Source organism: Zonotrichia albicollis, chromosome Z, assembly GCF_047830755.1.
Source record: "Zonotrichia albicollis isolate bZonAlb1 chromosome Z, bZonAlb1.hap1, whole genome shotgun sequence".
In the NCBI taxonomy this organism is placed as follows: Eukaryota; Metazoa; Chordata; class Aves; order Passeriformes; family Passerellidae; genus Zonotrichia; species Zonotrichia albicollis.
The window spans coordinates 49,561,211-49,580,820 of record NC_133860.1 but is presented as its reverse complement, the minus strand read 5'-3'; the positions used below and the strand labels follow the sequence as shown (position 1 = coordinate 49,580,820).

The window sequence follows — 19,610 nt, the reverse complement described above, 5'->3', positions numbered from 1 at the left end:
AATTTTATCTGAGGAGTTTTACTTTCATCTCATGCGTTTTAGAATTTTCTAAGTAGGGATGGGCAAGGAGGTGGGAGCAAAGAAACAAGATCCTAAATAACTTTATTTTTATAAAAGTCTTCCAATACTATTAGTTTTCTTTCATCTCAGGCAAAAGAAAATTGACTTATGTTTAAACTCTGTGACTACACTACCAGCTTTTTTGCTTTTCATATTTGCTTTATAAAATAAAAATGTGTTAATTTAAAATTATTTTTTGGCGTCAGCTCACAGCGGTCTTTGAACATGTTAATGCATCGTGGCTGGTGACACTTGATATTCCTTTGAGAAAGATGTTAGTGTAAATGGTCTTTTCAAGGATTCTTTTAAAATAAAAACACAGGAGAAAATCAAACCCAAGTTTTGCCATTTCAGTCTGTTTAGACAAAAGGTTCCTTGAATTTTTATGAGCCTATCCTTCTAATCAATCGGGCTGTGCTAGTAAATCTTGTAAACCTTTGCCACATTATGAATTTTATCAGACTAAGACAAACAATTGTGACAGACACACTATCACTTAGTGACCAAGGAGTGACTCTACCCACCATCATCACATTGTATCTTCTCATTTTAACTCTCAGAAGATATGTGTATTTGAAACAAGTTGCAACTGACTCAGTTTGATCTTCCAAATAAGAAATGAACCATATTCTGACCAAGATGTAATTTTGTGTTTCTGGGCAGCTAACATATACATGTATATTTTCTGGATCTGTTACAGCATTAGGATAAACAGTCTGCTTTGTGGTTGTACCATTTTATAATATGCGTATCATCAAAGAATTCTCTATTTGTGAAATATGTCATGTGTATTGCCTGTGAATATCCAAAAGTGGGAGAACCATCAAAGATTGTTATACATAAAGTCATATTCCTGTAACATAAATCCCAGATATGTATACTTGAAGATAGCATATGTATTTTAGAGGTAAGAGGACAGAACAAGTCAAATAATATCATTCTAAGCTCCAATGCAAGCGATTTTTTTTCTTTAAGGGATCATGCAGGCTTGTTATCAGTTTCAGTTGGAGACTTTGATGCTATTTCTTTCCAAACTGTGTGGGATTTTGAGAGTGAAATTTTATTTTTCTACTAAATACATGCCCACAATATGTAGAATAGTGGTTTAAAAACCCAAAGAAGCAAATTGACTCATAAAATAAATATGAATATTTCTCTATAGATAATTACTATTTTTGAAACTTGGACCATTCAACCGTAGAAAATTTATTTCCTTTTAGAACATCCCTGTAAGTGCAAGAAAAGCCAAGCACATTACCTTACCCCTTGTGATTTTAAAGGACTTTTTTGTAGCTTCTGGCTTTGGGAAGCTGAAGGCAGAATCAACTCTCCTTCAGCATATTTTAAAATTCTGGTTTTGAAGTGCCATTTAGCATTTGGAGTAGGAAGGTGGCAGTATGTGTTTTACTAGTGAGGATCACACCCTATAGTGAGTCCAGTCCCTCCAGCCCTCAGCCTTACCTCCAGTAAGGAGTGATCTTGTTGCCAGTAACAGAGCCTTGGGCAGGCAGCAGACAAGCTGCATGGGCTTTCTTGTGGGCAGACTTATGGGTCAAGATGTAATGTTTGACAAACTCCACTGTCTCAGAAGTTGAAGGGATGTACAAATCAGATAACTCTGAAACATCATGAAACTTTATGCTTAAAAACTGAGCACAGAACTTTCTCATGATTTGGTGTCACTGTAGCCAGTATTATCCCTTTGTCTGCTGCCAAGTGGGGACAGAAAATAGAAGCTGTGCCTTGGTTCCCTTGAAACCTTTCATTTAAGCAGAGACAGAAGGAGAATTGAATGTCATCTGTTGGAGGATGACCTTCTAGCTTTGTTCAGCTTCCCTGTGTAATACTGTTTTGGAGTTAAACTGGCAAGGTGAAAGTGCTGTGGTTTGTGGGATAGCAGAATATAGGACTTTTGGGGCTGTGCAGGAGAATCAGAAGGAATTACATGCCATTCAGCTTCTCTGGGAAAACCACTACTGTCCTATTCTTTCTTACTAAACTTCACACGATTCTTATTATTAGAGCCAGACAGTCACTTCTGTCAGAAACCTGGGGGATATCCACTCTGAGGTTTGTTTTCAGTCCTCAGCCAGGAGTATGTGGATTGGTAGTGCCAGGAGGGTTGTTCTTCTAGCATGTTTTGTTCTGGTGCCTGTATGTCAAGGAGCCAGGTTGCTGGCAAGGGATGTGTGCTGCTAGCTTTTGGATGCCACCCCTTTCACAAGGATACTGCCAAAGAGGAGGTTGCTGGAAACTGAGTGGTAGTTGGCAGAGCTGTTGGTGTTAAGAGTGGTTTTTCCCTAGGTTTGGCGAGACCGTTGCATTCTTTAGGGTGTCTGGTAATTTGCTGTCCTAACAAGTTGGAGAGAGGGTAATGTCACTTGCCAAACAAAAGAACACGAAGAGCATTTGCTGGAATTCTTTACAATATGTTCCTAATATTTTGATAGCTCAATGCAGTGATAAAGCCTGTGGTATAGCTTGTGGTGATAGAGGTATGTAGCTTTTGTGGCTACATCCAGGGGCATCCTCCTCTAAGTTTTATTTTTCCATAACTTTGATTTCTTTTTTAATAAAATATATTATTAAATATATATTTGTATTAGCATATTTTTATAAAGGCTTAATCTTGTTCTTCAGAGGGCTGGGTTGTAAATTTTGCTTCTCTGCAGGTACTATTAAATAAGCTCCAGACAGATAGGTGAGCAGAACTGAACTGAGAGAGGAGAAAAATCTGAACACTACTGTTGTCTGCATCAGCCTTCGAGTTCCTGGTATATAAAAGTTTGTGCTGTACTAGCATAGTCCTAACTATTAAAAGTTTACATTATTTAAAAGAGAGAATGGACATGACAAAGGCCCCAGTGAGGGTGTCTGAACAGATAGAGGCACACCTGATTAGAAATTTGAAAATGACCATATTTTTGCACAGAAAAAACAAACAGCCAGCAAGCCACCAAAACCCAAACATAATCAAAGTACTTTAGGTCTGTCTTGTTTCTTACTTTGTGCTCAGAACGTTCTGAGCTACAGCTGAAGCAGTCTGTTAAAGGTAACCTAGTGTGGCAGTTTCAGTCTAATGCTGCATCATTATTTGCTTCCTCCAAGTTCCATAGGTCTTTTATACAGTTTAAGAAAATCCAAAAAATAAGTCTTCACAAGTGTATCTGGAAATATGTGCAGTGATGTGGCAGGATATGTACTGAAGACAGAAGATGTCCTCTTTTAGTAAATTAATCTCTTAAGCATGAGAAAATTATGAGGGTGAGTAAAAAGAGAAAAATATCTAGAACTGTAGTTAAGCTAATGATATTGACCCCAAACATAACAATATGGTCTTCAAAGAAACTGTTCTTACTAGCCAATTGTTCTTGGTGAGGATTTTCTAGATTTTGCTTTGCTTTATTATTCTTTCCCTTTCTCCCTGCGGGCCACAATGACTTAATATGAATAAGACTTCTTACCATTTGCCCTTGGTTTGAGGTTGCTGCTTGGCAGATTTGATTTATACACCAGCATTAATACAACTGTGTCCAGTTGTTGCTGTGCTGCTCAAATCTTTGAAGACAGCCTTTATAAACAACTAAAATAGGAGTAAAAAGTAGCAATATTAATAGAGTTAAACACCATGTGGATAGGACAGGGAGGAGACTCAATTAGCTGTGAAGATAATTTTAAATCAATTTTTAATGGGTGCCTTCTATATTTTGGAGCCATTTTTGTCCAGCAATGGGGAATACAAAAGATAGCTTTTCAGAAAGTGCAAAGAAAACCTAGCTATCCTGACACAGACAGGTATGAGCCTTTTTGTTGAGGGAAGATGAGTGTGTTCAGATTTTTCCTTTTATCCAAGCAAATGAGTTTGGGTTACTAGAGCTAGGTTTCAGTATTTTAGCTGGCTTAAAAATTTTTTTCATAAATTTTTATGACTGTAAGATCAGTCAGTATGCAGAGAACTCAGATTTGAGCTTTTGTGCAAATAAATATTAAATTATTTATATGGGATAACACTTCTAGATGAAGAGATGGACAAACTGTCTCTGTGTCTTTGCCTTTCATTACACCCCATTGGTTTCCTTCTTTCTTTCACAATAATCCAGGGTATGTTGTCAGGGAATTTGCCTAGAGATAAAATCCTTAATCTGAATGAGACATAGCACCATCCTTACTGTACTGGAATTGTTTTTCCTCTTCTATTTTCCCTAGAAATTTTATGTTAGGAACCACTTCCAAAGAAGATCTGAGTAAAATCTCCAGCTCTGAAGTTAGTTTTGTTTTGTTTTATTTGTTTTTTAGTTAAAGAAGGTGTTGCAAAAAACCTTGCAACGAGCCTCACCCATCTCTCAATATGCAAATCTCTCTTGCAGCTGTAGAGCCCCAAAGGCTTTCCTTGCACTTTCTTATGGCCTAGCAGCCATTGGGCAAACATTTTTTTGGGTCAAGCCCTTAGAAGTGTGTAATAAATTTGACTACATATTTCTGTTTTGGATAGAAGTATTTCAGTATTAAGTTTTAGAATTTGTTGTTTCAGAAATAACCTCTGAAGAGGAACATGGTCTCAACATTTCCACCCTTTTGGAAATGCAATAAACAAATGTCTTTGAATTTTGAATCTTTCAGGCCACAGATACTTTCATTATTTTATTCTATTGCAAGCTACCGTCTTGTGGGTGAAGAATTAGCCCTATAATTAATTGAAATAGAAGAGATACAACAATGGCCTCATCATTGTAAGCAGCTTTTCTTGTGGAAGTGATGATGGCATAGTAGCAGTATAGGGAATTCCAACATAATTGTATTTAAATAAACAAATATTCACCTCTTTTTCGGCATGGAAGTAGATATCCTGAAATGCTTGCTGTTTCTCATATGCTTGTAGCTGTGCCGTCTCAGACAGTGATCTTCAAATAAAACAGGGTTGGGTTTGGTCAGATCTTGATTTTCTGTGAAGTTCTCCCTTTCCCAAATGTTCTATTAACTAGCAATGTCAGAGGTTGAGAGATGAAACTTTTCTTTATCAGCTTCCCTGCAGTGAGCTGGAGGGGGTTGGGTGGGGCATTCTGGGGTCAGCGCCCAGCTGCACAGGTTGTACAGCCCTGCTTTCCAACAGAAAGACTTTTTGGCCTTTCAGGATGGTTTGGAATTTGGTGTGGGTAATTACTACTGTCTGCTGGTTTAGTATTACTTTTACATTCTTGTTTGGATTGGCTGTCCTTTATGAAACTGCTGTGTGAATAAGTGATGCTGTGATCAATTCTCATGCTGATTCAGATGCTGTTGTGTTCAATGGTGGAGGTGATGGTTTTACTTCAAAGCATGCACAGAGAAAAAATTTACTAAAAACTGTTATGTTATCAGCTAGAATTCCAGAAACCTCCTTTGGCATCAGAAAATTCCCTTTTGGCACCTACTAGTTCTATAGCTGTTAGAAAGCAGTTCCCCCAGCTTTTTCTTGAGTCTTGGCTGTAGCTTTGGTACATCCTGAGACCCTCTGGAACAGAAAGCAATATGTATATGTGTTACTTACCCTTTCTGTTTCTTGCTAGGTTTCAGGGCAGCTCACTTCTTGAATTCTAGCCATGGATTTCAGAATCCATTAAACCTGGTTTTTACTTATTCAAATTAATGCAACACAGATGACTATTTTTCTGTCTATAATTTTGAGGATGTCAAATATCTCATTTGTTTCTGAAAATGGCACATTTGGCTTTTTAGATCCTAATTGTGTTAAAAGTTCAGTGGAGTCAGGGGGTCTTTTTGCAAGTTTGTTTCCTGTCCCGGTTACAACATTATTGCAACTTTCAGGAGAAAACCAAGCTGTGGGTATTCTGCATGACTGCAGAGGGTTGTGTGATAACACAAATAGCCTCATTCTCTAGGCAGACTTTAGTTCAACTCTTTCAATGATATCATCACTGAAATCTTTATCACTATTTGGCAAATATTATCCACCCATATCAGTCTTTAAGATATTCTGTTTGGTAGCAACCTGTTTCTGGTACTGTTTTTCAGGCGCTGGTTTCAAAATGCATGCAGTAACTAGAAAACAAACTGTATGTCTGCTGACTGTATTTTGACTTATGAACAATATGAGACTAATTTTTCACTACCACTTCTGTCTGTAAAAAAGCTGTAGCTAGCAGCGTTACCCTGAATAACTTAATGCACAGCTGTCTGCTTTAAACCAGAATTTTCTTCTCACAGTCACTCCTGATATTTGTGTATTTTTCTTATTGCTAGTAAGTCTATTTGCTATTCTATAATTCCTCTTTTAAAAGTTCCAGAAATAAAAGTATATTAATAAAAAATTGTTTCTGGTAGTGGTTGTGTCCTCACCCTTCTTTTATAAGTTGCTCAAAACCAAGGCAGTATCAATGGGAAAACATATTTATAATCATAGCAGGAAACAGTTTTATGGTTAGGTGGTAGACAATATGCTGCAGAACATAAACAGGCATTCTATTCATAAAAGCACAATTAAATCAGAAGACGTAAAAAGATCGGTTAAAAATTTTCAAAGCTAAACATCACTAGTAAGCTTTTAAGTAATGTGAGAACAAGCTTGTTAAGGAATTGTTTCAGCAAACTGAAATTTTTCAGTCAGTTGAAACTATACTTCCTCCTCCTTCCCAACCCTTAAACTTTTTGTGTGGTTAGAACAGTTAAAATCTGCACATGTAACTCATCTCTTCAAGGCAGAGTACAAGGCATAGTGCACAAATAGAGTGGGAGAGGTGCAAGGAGTAGGGCAGTAACTTCTACAGCAGTTGGAGGCATTGCTGCAGGCTTCTCCCTTTACTGACTCTATATGGGAGCTTGATCAGAACTGCTGCTTGGCTTAACCTGTTCTTTCATTGTTGATGCCACTGGCTTGGCCATTGTGGAATTGTATGGAAAGTGTATTTTTCATGAGTGAATTTTCTTTAAAAAAGATAAGGAGAGAAGGATTTTACAGTTTCTGTGTACAAAAACTAGGAGAAAATGTAAAAAATCCACTCTTATTATGGGTTTTGGAAGTTACTGATTCTTTGTACAACATCTCACTATGGTGGTTTTGTCAGACATTGTCCTTTTGTAGAAATCAGATTTTTAAGAACAATGACAATTAGTAACAATAATTTCAGAGTGCCATCTCTCAGGCAGGATGAGTTTTATTAAAAAACAATATTCAATTCTTTTGTTAGGTTTGAATGACAAAAGCAGCAGTGTTACAATGACCATCAAATGGTACAGTAAATGGTCTGTGAGCAATACAATAGACATATCAAGTGCATTAATTTCTGTACTGAACCGATCAGAAACACACACCAAGAGTGCTAATTTAAGGCTCTTTAACATATTAATGTAAACAGTACATTAGGAAGGGGCAATCAAAAAACCCAGCAAGGCCTATATTGTATGAAGTATATTGATATAAACTACATATTTTTTTCTTGCACGAAGTGTAATAATGTGAATACAAATGTTAACTCTTACTCAGTGGTGTGATCAGATTCATTAGGTAAAAGGCAGTATCTCACAATATAAACAGAAAATGTCCTATACTGCTTAGCTTCTGCATGTTAAGAGTTTTGCTCTTTGTTACATAGAATGTGTTTCCACAACAAATTACAGCAATTTAATGTCACAGAATATTTTCCTCTTGTACAGTTGGGAGCCAAGTAACAGTTGTGTAACACACTCATTGCAGGTGATCTTCATAACTAGGTGAAACTTTTGAAGTTCACTGGTATTGGACCTTAACATGCACCCAGAGTCATGCTGGAGTCCACCTTCCCTGTCAGAACATAAAGCTCAGGATGAAGTTTCTCAGTGCTGTGACACTGATTGTTTATTTTTGCATTAATTCTTTGATAATAATTTGTCACAATACATAGAGAAAAAAATCAAGTTGTTTTTCATGTTGATTGAGATTGAAAATAGCTTCAATTTCCCTTTCCTTCCTTATGCCAGCCAAAGCATTTTCATATATCTGTGAGTGTCATTATTTTTAGCCATTCTGAGGCAGAAGTGAAAAAGACATGTCCCATCAGTCAACAATACATCCTTTTGTGAGGGGATGAGAGATGGTGGTACCACTTGATGGTAAAATGCTTTTCCTGCCCCCATTTCATTATCACAAGGAGAGAAACACTGTATTTCTCTTTATATTATGTATGTATTCTCAATATTGCCAGTGAGAAAAACTAAGAATCCATGAGAGTAGACTGAAGATTAAACGTATATGCCTGGGTGTGTATGCATGAACACATGTACACATCTGTGTTCTTACATATAAAATCATACATAGGCTTTTTCTTCTTTTAATATGAGCCTTACGTCTTGTTCTTACTATAATGATAGCTTGATTAATTTACACTTGGCTAGAGCTTCTCTCAGGTTAGTCTGGCTTGAAGGAGAGACGTTGTGCTTCAAAGTAGTTGTGCTTGGATAAACAGCAGAGGAGTTCAGTCAAGTCTCATTACCAGCTTCAGAGCTGGCTGCATAGTTGTACACTGGCTTTATGCCACACTTCACTTATGAGCCAACTAAAATCAAGAAACCATTTTCTCTTTGGAAATCTCCCTTCCATGTAGGACTTTAAATTGTTCCTGCTGGAGGAAATAAGCAGAGAAGGGAAAGATTGCCACTGCTTGAGGAATTACTAGGATTCATCCAGCTTGCCTGATCTTAGATTAAAAAACAACAAGTGAGGAGGAAAGGGAAAGCAAAAATTTACTGTTTGCATTTTTTTATTATATGGTTATACCAAGTTCTGTCAAATAAAGAAGTAGATATTTCAGAAGCTATGTAATGTTTTCATCCACACAAAAAAACATGGAGAAACAGTGCAAGAGAAAATTAAGGGGAAATCTTTCAGTTCTTAGACACTGCAGATGGCAATATCCAGGTGAAGGATGGTAAGAGAGGAAAAAGTAATGGATATGGAGAAAATCTGTTTAAAATTAGAGATAGAGGAATATGAAAGGAAGAGAATTCAAAAGGGAGTGAGACCTGGAGAGCTATCAGAGGGAATAAAGACGTGCAGGAATGGTGTATGAAGTGACATTGACTGGGAGATGAGAAGACGACTGCATTGGCAGAACACTGTTCAGGATGATCCCACAGGCCCACAGTGCTCTGGACACCCATGGTGCTTGGTCATGGGATGGTTCTCAGCTGGGAAAGACTGACAGCATAACAGAGATGTTGGGAAATGTGCTTGGTCAGATGGGTTCCTATTCTTTCAGCTAATGCTCTCTGATGCACTGCTTATACCTGCGCTGGTAAATAATACCAGGGGCGCTGGATAAGGCAGCTCTGTTAGACTAGTAAGCAGGGAAAACCACTCTTTTTATCTCTGCCCTCTTTTTGACCCTGGAAAATGAGTAGAGGTTTCTCCAGATATATGAAGGACAGACCTCTCAGGTAGTGTGTACTGCTTTTATAGTCACTTTTCTGATTATAGTGGCCATGTTTTTGCTAAATTACTTGAACATAAAAGGAGAAATTTCCAAAATAAATCCAAAGAGAATACTCCCAAACCACTGTTTTCTAAATCAGTAGATATTCCAGTATTTTTGTTTATTTTTTTTTGTTAGTTAAGATATCTAAAATACTTTTCCTCCTTCAAACATAGTAAGAGAAAGTTGGCAGTTTATTTCCAAAAGAAAAAAACTATGTTTATTCAGAAAAGAGACTAGAGTAACCGCAGTAAGAAATTCTTAGTGCACAGTCTCACATGAAAAGAAATTAAAAAGTAACACTGTTGAAACAGCAATGTGCACCAAGTATAGATCTAAATACTTTTGTTTGTAAATGCTTGTTATTATTACCTATAAAAGGCCATGATGTTATGTAATCTCAAATTCACTAATACAGCTTTTGCATGTGAGGCTTCCACAGAAAAATGGGTTTCTCGGCTCTCTTTGCATAAGGTTACTAGTTACACTGCTGAGATAAGTCTTATCAGCTGCTGTTTCACAGCAATACTTCAATTTATGCCTGAATTTCACATCAGAGAAAGTATATAAAATACATTTATCTTAGAATAAGTGAATACAGGCCAAAAAATTAATATGTCTTTTCTTAAACGTAGGTTTCTAAATATAAAATTCAGCATGTGTATAAAACATACCCCACTGAATAGCTCAGCCACTTTGTTCAGTTCCTGTTTTTCCTGGAAATAGTAGCAAACCCCTCATCTGCCTCAGAGATAGTGATTTGTTAATGCAGGCTGTACTGCAAAGTCACAATCAACAAGGTGAGAGTTCAGTAAAAATCTCTTTACCAGAAACATATGCAGAGACAGGACTGCTCTGTGAGGATATTGCTTATCCAGCTGATACTGGTTGTAATTCAATAGTAGCTTAAATTTCCAGATACTAGTAAAAGAAACTAGCTTTCATACACCTTTTGGATGGATAGCTAGGGACTAAGTATATTGCTTGTTAGTTTTCATATTCTTTTAAAAATTCCTCTATCACAGATCCTTAAGACTTTTTTGCACTTTTTTTACCCTCAGTTTCAACTCACATTATATCCTGTGATCAGTTTTGGATGCACTTTGATCTTGTATTATTTTTCTGTGACTCCATTAATACCATTTTTAGCTGGTGTATAAATCTATCTATAGTTATTTATTAATCTTTTCATTATACTGACTATGGTTCTGTGGTCTTTTTCAGTGTACCTTGAGGACAGTTTTGTGAAATCTGGAGTATTCAATGTGTCAGAACTTGTGAGGGTGTCAAGAAGTAAGTTAACATTTGTGTTTAATTGTTTCCAAAGCCTCCTATAATCAAGTGAAGGTTTTTTTCCTTGAACTTTTTTCTCCACAAGACATAAGATGCATAGGAAATGCTTAAAATGCTTATAAAAATGCACAATTTTGATATATTTTACCACAGTATTACAGTCCATCTTGCACATGCTTGTAATAAAACAAATAGGTCTTCTATCTCTTTGATATTTAAAGATGGAATCAATTTGTTATATCTCCCTCTGCACACCTAGTGGTCTGATGTTTCAATAAAATTACCATATGTAGCAAAACCTTCCATTGTTAGACTTAACAGTTTTTTAAGGATGCCCTGCACATCCTTGGGTATTGCTAAAAGATCGTATTATTCCTTTCGTTTTTTTTTTTTTTAATTTGCACCTGTTAAAAATCACAGTATGGATATAAAGAATGATCAACAATGTATGAAATATTTGTGTTTCTTTTAGTCTTAGCATTGGCTGTAACTGAATTTCTAATTACATTGTCTTGTTTTGCCATCAGAAATATTACACACATGAACATGTAAAAATCTTCATAAATATTAAATATAAAAGTACAGGTGAAGCTTTGACTGCAGAATAAAAAACCAAAAAGAATAGAAGGTCTCTTTTGTTGGCATCTAACAGTTGTTACAATAGTATAGCATAAAACGTCCACATTTTCATTTTGCATTGCTTCCTGACCCTTTCTTTTCTTCCTTTACTATCAACACTATTAAAGTATTTCTCTAAAGACTTCATTAGGAAGTAAAGAAGAATCATTGAAAGTTGTAGAAGTGTAGAAATGTTCACAGTGATGATACAACATTGTAAAGACTGAATGGTCCAGAAAAATCACTTTTCTGGTGAGGTGAGGAAAAGTAAATGAGGCATCCAAAATTTCTAAAATGTCTGTCCATATTTTGCACAGGTGTTAACTCATGCAGGGTCCTTGAAGAATTTAATTAACTTTCTGAGGCTTCAGAGGCATGGGTTATTTCATTTTCTGTGATCAGAAATGAATATTCAACAACTGAAATTTTGTTAAATCCTTCAGCAAAACAGTGAGCATTGCAATCCTGCAGTGCTAAGACATATCCTTTCTTGTGCCTGTTGAAGATATGATTTTGCTGTTTTAGAAGGCTGAGGATGTGTGAATTATAGCTTTCTTTTTGTTGTCAGGTGGTTAAGTACATTTTAAAGTGTAAGGCCCTTCAGGTTAAAAAAGAAACAATATTGTAATTGTGCTATGAAACTGTGCATTACGGAGCTGTTATACATGATATACTTCTAATAATAAGCATTAAAGGATGTGGTTTCTGTGGGATATCTTACCATGCATTTGTTTAACCTCAAGCCACAACAGAGTTGTACTTAAACTGTCAGGAAAAATACAAACCTTCAAATACATTACAGAACGTGCAATTATTCTTTTAAGTGCCAAAGGTAGTAAAAATGCACAATGCACAGACAATGAACAAAGGTAAATACACCACAATATGTAATACATAATTTATTCTTGAATTACCAGAGTCTGTGGGGTACACAGACCCTATTAGGAGGTGAAGGTAACACTGACTGTGTGTACTTGCATGTAGGTGTACATATGCAAAGCAGAATACGTGGCACTGGGCAAAAGAAAAAGAAGGCAGAAAACCAGGCTGTAAACACAGCAGGCTATTTTTATTAGAGCAGAGTTAACATGAAGGAAAAGGAATTAGTGTTTACCCAGGTTTCTTATTTCCATTTTTTCTGTTCTTTAATAAATAATACTAGCTGCATAAACCCAGCCTCATTCATTATAGTGCTTGAGGTTTGTATTATCTTTTCCATATTGGTGATTCCATGTTACCTCTTATAAAATAAATGTATTCTGTCTGCACAACTGCTAAGTCAATACTACAGAAGACAATTCACTTTTTAGATACATAATCATTGATGCAACTTGTCTGTACTTGGTTTCCACAAGAGGCAGAAAATTAGGTACTTGTAGTAACATCCTGATATTTTTCCAAGTGTTAAAAAAGAAAAGATAGCTAAAAGGAGAAAAGATTATCTCTGACTTCTTATGATGATGTGTTTTTCAGCACCTATAACCCAAGGAAGTGGAGTAAACTTCCCAATTGGAGAGCTTCAGAGCCAGCCATATTACCATGATATGAATTCGGGTGTAAACCTACAGAGGTCCTTGTCCTCTCCACCAAGCAGGTAAAAACTTGAAATAAGTGCTAATGTGAACCATGTTTAATAGTGTAGGACAAGCAATTCACAAATCCTGTCAACAGTCAACTGCTTTGTTAATTTTCTCTGATTTTGTGAGGCTAGCTACTTATGTACATCACCATAATCTCTGTACAGACTTGTAAATTATAAATTTTATCATTTTAAATGTTGTCATTGTTGCCTGCCATCTTGCATGACATTGAAGATGGTGGAAGCTTTCTTCAGGATTTGAGGTGCCCACTAATTGGTTTTGCCAGGAGGACAGCTACACATCCCCAAAGTGCTGCTGAGCTGCAGAAGGTCCAAGCACTTGGGAGCATGCTGGCATGGCTCAGAGTGGTTGTGGGGGAAGAAGGGCTGTCTTTCAGGGCTCCCTTTTGGACCTCCGCCTTGCAAGATATATTTGGGCAGATACTCTTTCCTCTAGAAAAGGTCTTGGGACAGGTATATAAAGACGTTGTCATCCGTTATAGCCCAGCTCATGCAAATACGTTTCATGCCTCAGTTCTTCAGGCAGCATTTCCCAACAGGCTGGAACGAAGGAGGAGCATGTGAGATAGTTACAGGTTAATTTTTCTCAAGAGTCTCCCTTTGCCTGCTACAGGTGATTTAATCTGAGGAACTGACTCCCCCCTTGCTCAACATGCTCCCTTCTCCCATCTCTGAAGAAAAGGTCTCATTTCCTCCCTTAGGACAACTGGAGGGCCCATGAATGTAGGGCTGTGCACTGATGTGCCCTCCTCCTGACTACCAGATCATGTAGTGTCTGTCAGACCCCTAGGGCCCCTTGGTTTTCTGAAACTGCCTGCTATACCATGAAATCACAAGCACTATAGGGGCTGTCATTGCCCCACATTTCTGCACCCCAGTCAGTCAGGAAGTGTCTGCACAATGGGACAGGACTTAATAGGACTATCAAGGCGCTGAGGTATCAGGGTGCTGGTCTTCCACCAGCACTTGATTCTTCTGAGTTATTTTGCTCATATTCCTGTATTTCATTCTATCATATTTTCAGCTTGGCAGTATACCAAATACATTTTAGAAATTGATGGATTAATTAGAATAAATAGATTATCATACTGTAGCAATAGCAGTTATAGTAGTAGTAGTAGTAGCAGCAGTAGTAGCAGTGGTAGTAGCAGCAGTAATAGTAATAAAAACAACAACAACAATAATAATAATACCACACCATTAAAACATTACTCTTGTTTTCTTTGGCAGTCGGTAAACACAGGTTCAGTATATATTGCTATTCACTTTCCTTCACTATTTTGAAGTTCTGCCTCATTTTATATGGTGCGACTTGAAATATTGTTGGGCCCTTTGTTGTTTTTAATTAAACTAGTCAAAAATAAAAGTGTTTGTTTCAAACTAGCCCTCTTTGAAAAGTTTGGGAGTTTGACCTGATGAAATGCAGTAAAGTATATTTTTTCCTTATTACCACATTCACAAAAATTCCTGTTCTACCTTGGCGTTATTGGTAACACTTTCCAGTGACTTGCTTCACTTCATGGTTCTTGCATAGCGTTTAGTACCTTCATGGCACAATCTGTTTTTGGTAGGCTACAGGAACTGGTTTATTGCTCCATGAAATGCTGTGGACTGTTATGTTACCCATTCATGTGATCTTTGAAATATTTAGTCACGTGAATAGCCCAAGTGTGTACCTGCATCATGTATTATTAACATTGCCTGTCAAGGTAATGTAGGTTGTAATATCCAGGGTTTTTGTTGGCTTTTTTGGCTTTGGTAGTTTATATATCACTACTAAATGAGTATTATATTCACTGACAAATCTCACAATTCTTCAACAGCAAAAGACCCAAAACTATCTCCATAGATGAAAATATGGAGCCAAGCCCCACAGGAGACTTCTATCCTTCTCCAAATTCACCTGCTGCAGGAAGTAGGACATGGCATGAAAGAGATCAAGGTGAGTAGCATGGAGTTATTTTACTTGAATTATGCTCATATAGCCATTTCATTGCTGCAATAAAATGATGGCTTTTTAGAAGAATCTTTTTTTCTGTGTGGAGTATGTATTTGCTGGTTTTGTAAATGTATTTAAAACCAACAGGATATTGTATAAACAACCACCATAAACAACATTATTCTTTATACCTAATAATAATAATAATAATAACAACAACAACAACAACAACAGTAATAGCTTTTCTATCTGGTGATAGCATTATTGTTTGAAAAGACATGTGACAAATGAGGTACTTGATATAGTCTGTGCCATGATCATCCTAGTAGAATTTGGAGTCCAGTGCTTTCAGAAATCAAAATATCTCCTTAATATGATTACTAAAATATAAGATTACACCATTTCTTTACTACCATGGGATGGACATTTAGTCTCTACCATGTGACTCAGATTAGATTCAATAGGCTCTTTCTGAAGAGCCCACATGTAGCTCTGTGGGACTCTGAGGGGATTGGTAAGTAGTGGCATGTTCTGAGTTATCCAAAGCAACAAACATGCTTACTGTGGAGAAGAAGAGTGAAATTAATCAAGAGTCAAAAGAGTGAAATCAATTGTCATAGCTCTTTCTCATGTTATCTTGATGTTTTATAAACCTAGGTGCCTGTGCAGTTCCCTCCCCTTTGTCCCCTCCCCTTTGTTATGTGAGAATGTGTTTAAACTCATATATTTGAACAGTGTTGGTTAATGGATCCTGTGGCTGAGGTACTGCAGCTGTCTGGAGGGACTGTGACATGTAAAGCATAGTATGTAAAAGGGAAATAGTTAAAAAGACATGCAACTCCTTCCTTTGGGAATCTTTCAATATTTGTCCTTAGTTTTCACATCGACTGCTGAACATTGCTCGCAGTTCTTCCGCAACTGAGTGACCCTTTGGTCTTACCTCATTTTTGTATTGTTTTAAAGCTTCTTAAAAAAACAACAACAAAAAAGAACCAAACAAAAAACCCCACCAAAATAAGAAGACCCCAACAACAACAACAACAACAACAACAACAACAAAAAAAAACAACCAAAAAAACCCCAACTTTTCCCCCCTGCTAAGTTTTCTATTTCATGTCCATGTGCAAGGAAACATCTGACTGGTATTTCTTTTAGTTGCCAAACTTTCACATTTCTATTATAGAGGGTCTCTTTTAATCTGCTTTCGCCTACCTTTTTGTCTGTGTTCTTTCCATTAGGCTGTTCTTCTCACTCAATGTTAACTAGTTTTTTTATTCATAATTTCTTTTTTACATCATTTTTTAGAGAGCCTTTGATACTTACTTTTGACGGTTCGAAACATTCACTTTTGTATTTTTTAAAAAGAAGCTTGCCTGTGGTTTTGCATAATCTAATTTAAGAACAGTATAAATAGCAGATCTGCCATCCAGAATCTTCCTCCTTATGCAAAATATTTTTCTCTGTGAATGCTACTTGTTTTGCCATGAAACTTTATTAAAATTCTTCATAAAAGACTGGACCATACCTCAAATAATTTTTTTACTTTCTAGATAAATTATTTTTTATAGTTGTAGGGAAGACATTTATCCCCATTTGTGACATGTAGTTTTGTCCTGCTGAGTGAGCTGTGGGGCTTTTGGGAAGTACTCTGCCAAATAGACTCCTGAGTGCAAGTCCTGCTGACAGAGCCTTTGTCAGGTGATCTTTATAGTTCTCAAGTATCTCAACTGCATTTTAGGTTTTGAATCATTCTGCAAAGAATTATTTTCCATGAACACTGGATTTGTTTATGTTTGTATGAACTTCGCATTGCAGTTATCAGTAGTGAATAATGTTATGATTTAAATTGCTTGAGTGTATTTACAATGAACCTTTACTTAATTTCTGTGTCATTAGGTAGCTAGACTTCTGGAGTGGAATAGCTTTTAATACGTTCCATAAAACAGGGAACTCCAATATGAGGAAGATAAAAGACTTAAATCAGGGTGTTTTGCTTCCTGGACTTTGCATCCCTCCCTGAATGTCCTGTCCTCCAGCTATAATGGGCTTAGTGAAATTTTACCAGATTCCTGTCAGAGAGATAGCCTTTAAGTCACTATTATGGACTTTCTTTTTTCCATCCTCAAGATGTTCTTCCATTCCTGCAGAGGCACAGCTGCAGCACTGTCCAGAGCAAAAAGCATTGTACAGGGGGAATTAGAAGCATTTTGCCCCTAAAAAGTTATGTTTGCCTCTGATCACTTTCTGAGATTATTTGCTGCTGCAGAAACACCATAAGTAGTAAGTGATAAGCAATCCCTACCCCTGGTGCCCAGGCTTAGTGGGAAGGAGTGTGGGGCAGCTCCTGGTATATTTGTTCTGCTGCTAGTTTGTTAGAGGCTCGATATCATCTTCATGGCGCTGATTTAATCTCTCTGGTGACCAGTGGTGTGACCCAAAGGAGTGACAGATTAGGTTAAATATTAGAAAAAGGCTCTTCACGAAAGGGTGGTTGGAACAGGCTCCTCAGGGAAGGGGACCTAGCTCCAACCCGGCAGAGTTCAAGAAGCATTTGCACAGTGCTCACACACATATGGTTCTCGGGGCTGCCCCATGCAGAGCCAGGAGTAGGGCTATGGTGATCCTTTTTTGGTCCTTTCCAGCTCTGGATATTCTATGATGATTCAATTACTTATATGCATCTGTGTAAAAGCTCCTTTCAGCCACAGATGTTGTATCATGATATTGTATTTATGAAAATCTATTTTCTGCTTGCTTCCATATGCCTGCAAACACAAAGATAATATAAGTAAATTTTGGAGGTGGTTTCTATGCCAAAGATCTCACTTGTGTTATTTCTCTTTTATCTATGTAAATCTGTGTGTTATATGAGGTTAGGATAAATGAAAAAGAAATAGGACTTTTGGGATCACGTTTGTGTTTATTCAGTGTCTAGAAGGAATGATCATGCGGCCACATCGGATTGCTTCTTCAGGCAGTATCCACAGGTCATCAACACCAAAAATGCAAATCATTTCACAGTACCCACAAATAAATATGTCTCTGGATATCATGTTTATGGGTAAATAGCTTCTCTACCATGCAAATGTAATTTTAACTTTTCTAAGAGAGACCACATCAGGAATAGTGTTGATACTAAAATATACCATGGTTAATTTCAGTTTCATTGTCTCAGTTTTGGACTTGATAGAGAGAGATTTTTAACTTCTGAAATAAAATAAGTTTAGTTTCTTCATCACCATGTCTAAATGTAAAGTATTTTCATAGAAATTGAAATGACATAGTTTTGAAAGACTCTTTTATCATTAAGGCTTTTCACATCTTTATTTAAATATTTCTACAGTAACAGAAATGTCATGAGTGGTAGTTTGGAACTGGAAGTTGTAATAAAACAATAACATCTGAAACACATTTGAATAAAATATTTAGGATTTTCCTAGGTGTCTGAGGGGCATTCTAACAGTTTTGATAGAGAGAATGAGACAGAAATTAATGAGCAACACAGAAATATACTGAAATTAAAAATAGGACAGAGGAAAATTTTGCAGTAGGGTGAAATGGGTTAGATTAACTTTCCATTGCTTAAAAAAAAAATCATAGTTTAGTATGTAAGAAGAGTTTAGGAGAGGAATGATTTTGTTGTATTCATTATAGGTTTTATAACTTCTCTGTGCAGGCGTGCATTATGAGGGTCAGGGACATGAATATAGGAGTGCTTGTGGTCTTGTCAGGATGTAGCATTTGTGGAAGTAAGAAAAAGAAATCTAGCCTAGTTACAGTAAAATATTGCTCATACCAGACTCTGCTTTCAGTTGTAAAACTCCAGACTGTCCTTTTGCTGTTAACTGTCTTCCTGTCATAGTACTTCCAAAAATGTTTTGATAAGATTTCCAGATGTTGTGCTTTACAGTCTGTTTTGGGGGAGCTGTTTCTTTGAAGTTGTAACTCTGGGCAGAAATAAGCAAGCATACCCCAAAATTAGTAACTTTATAGATGGCATACACTTAGTAAGAAAAAAATCCACAAAGAATTGTGTTACCAATCTGATATAAAAATATTAGTCCTCTCCAATTAACCCAAATTAACATGAAAAATAAGTTTTAAAATATTTTTATTTATTGAAGTTGGATTATTGATCCTTATAGAAAAAAAGAAAATCTTATTAAGCTGTGATACTGTCCTGGAGATTTGCTCCACTGGCTTGCAAAAAAGTTTCTGACTATTTTAAAAATATATGTAACCACAAGAGTATGTGCAACTGTTTCAAAAACAGTTTAAAAAAATACTGTGGAATGACAGTGTTGTTTTTTATTTTGGAGACATCCAGTGAATGTGGGAAGATTCTGTAGTTTTTGCCATTATTTTTTGCTATGTTGAAATGCTAAAAATATGCTTCTATTTGTGTGATTTTTTGAAACAGGTTTGAGGTTTTCTGGTAGTGCAAACAGGCAGTTTTATAACTGTAGGGATTTCTCCCAAGACTTTTTCCATTAGCCTTTCAAGTAACTAACTGTCCTCCAAAAATCCTACAGCCGAAGAAAGGGAAAAGTCATCTCTGAGAATCCTGCATTACTTAGAAGTTGAGCCCTAACATGACAATTGGGATTTCAATTGCTGTGTCTTCTGTCAGATATTGTACAAGTTATTTTTTCTCTCT

At 36.6% G+C, this 19,610-nt stretch overlaps 1 protein-coding gene across 13 annotated transcripts in view; it reads left to right on the top strand.

Moving 5' to 3' along the window:
* NFIB (nuclear factor I B) overlaps positions 1–19,610 on the top strand; it is a 175,738-nt gene that overhangs the window by 104,447 nt on the left and 51,681 nt on the right. For all 13 annotated transcript variants that reach the window (XM_074533005.1, XM_074533004.1, XM_074533009.1 and 10 more), the window contains 3 exons: positions 10,728–10,796; positions 12,888–13,008; positions 14,838–14,956. In XM_074533005.1, the coding sequence (XP_074389106.1) occupies positions 10,728–10,796; positions 12,888–13,008; positions 14,838–14,956 (309 nt within the window). The remainder of the gene's footprint in view (positions 1–10,727; positions 10,797–12,887; positions 13,009–14,837; positions 14,957–19,610) is intronic.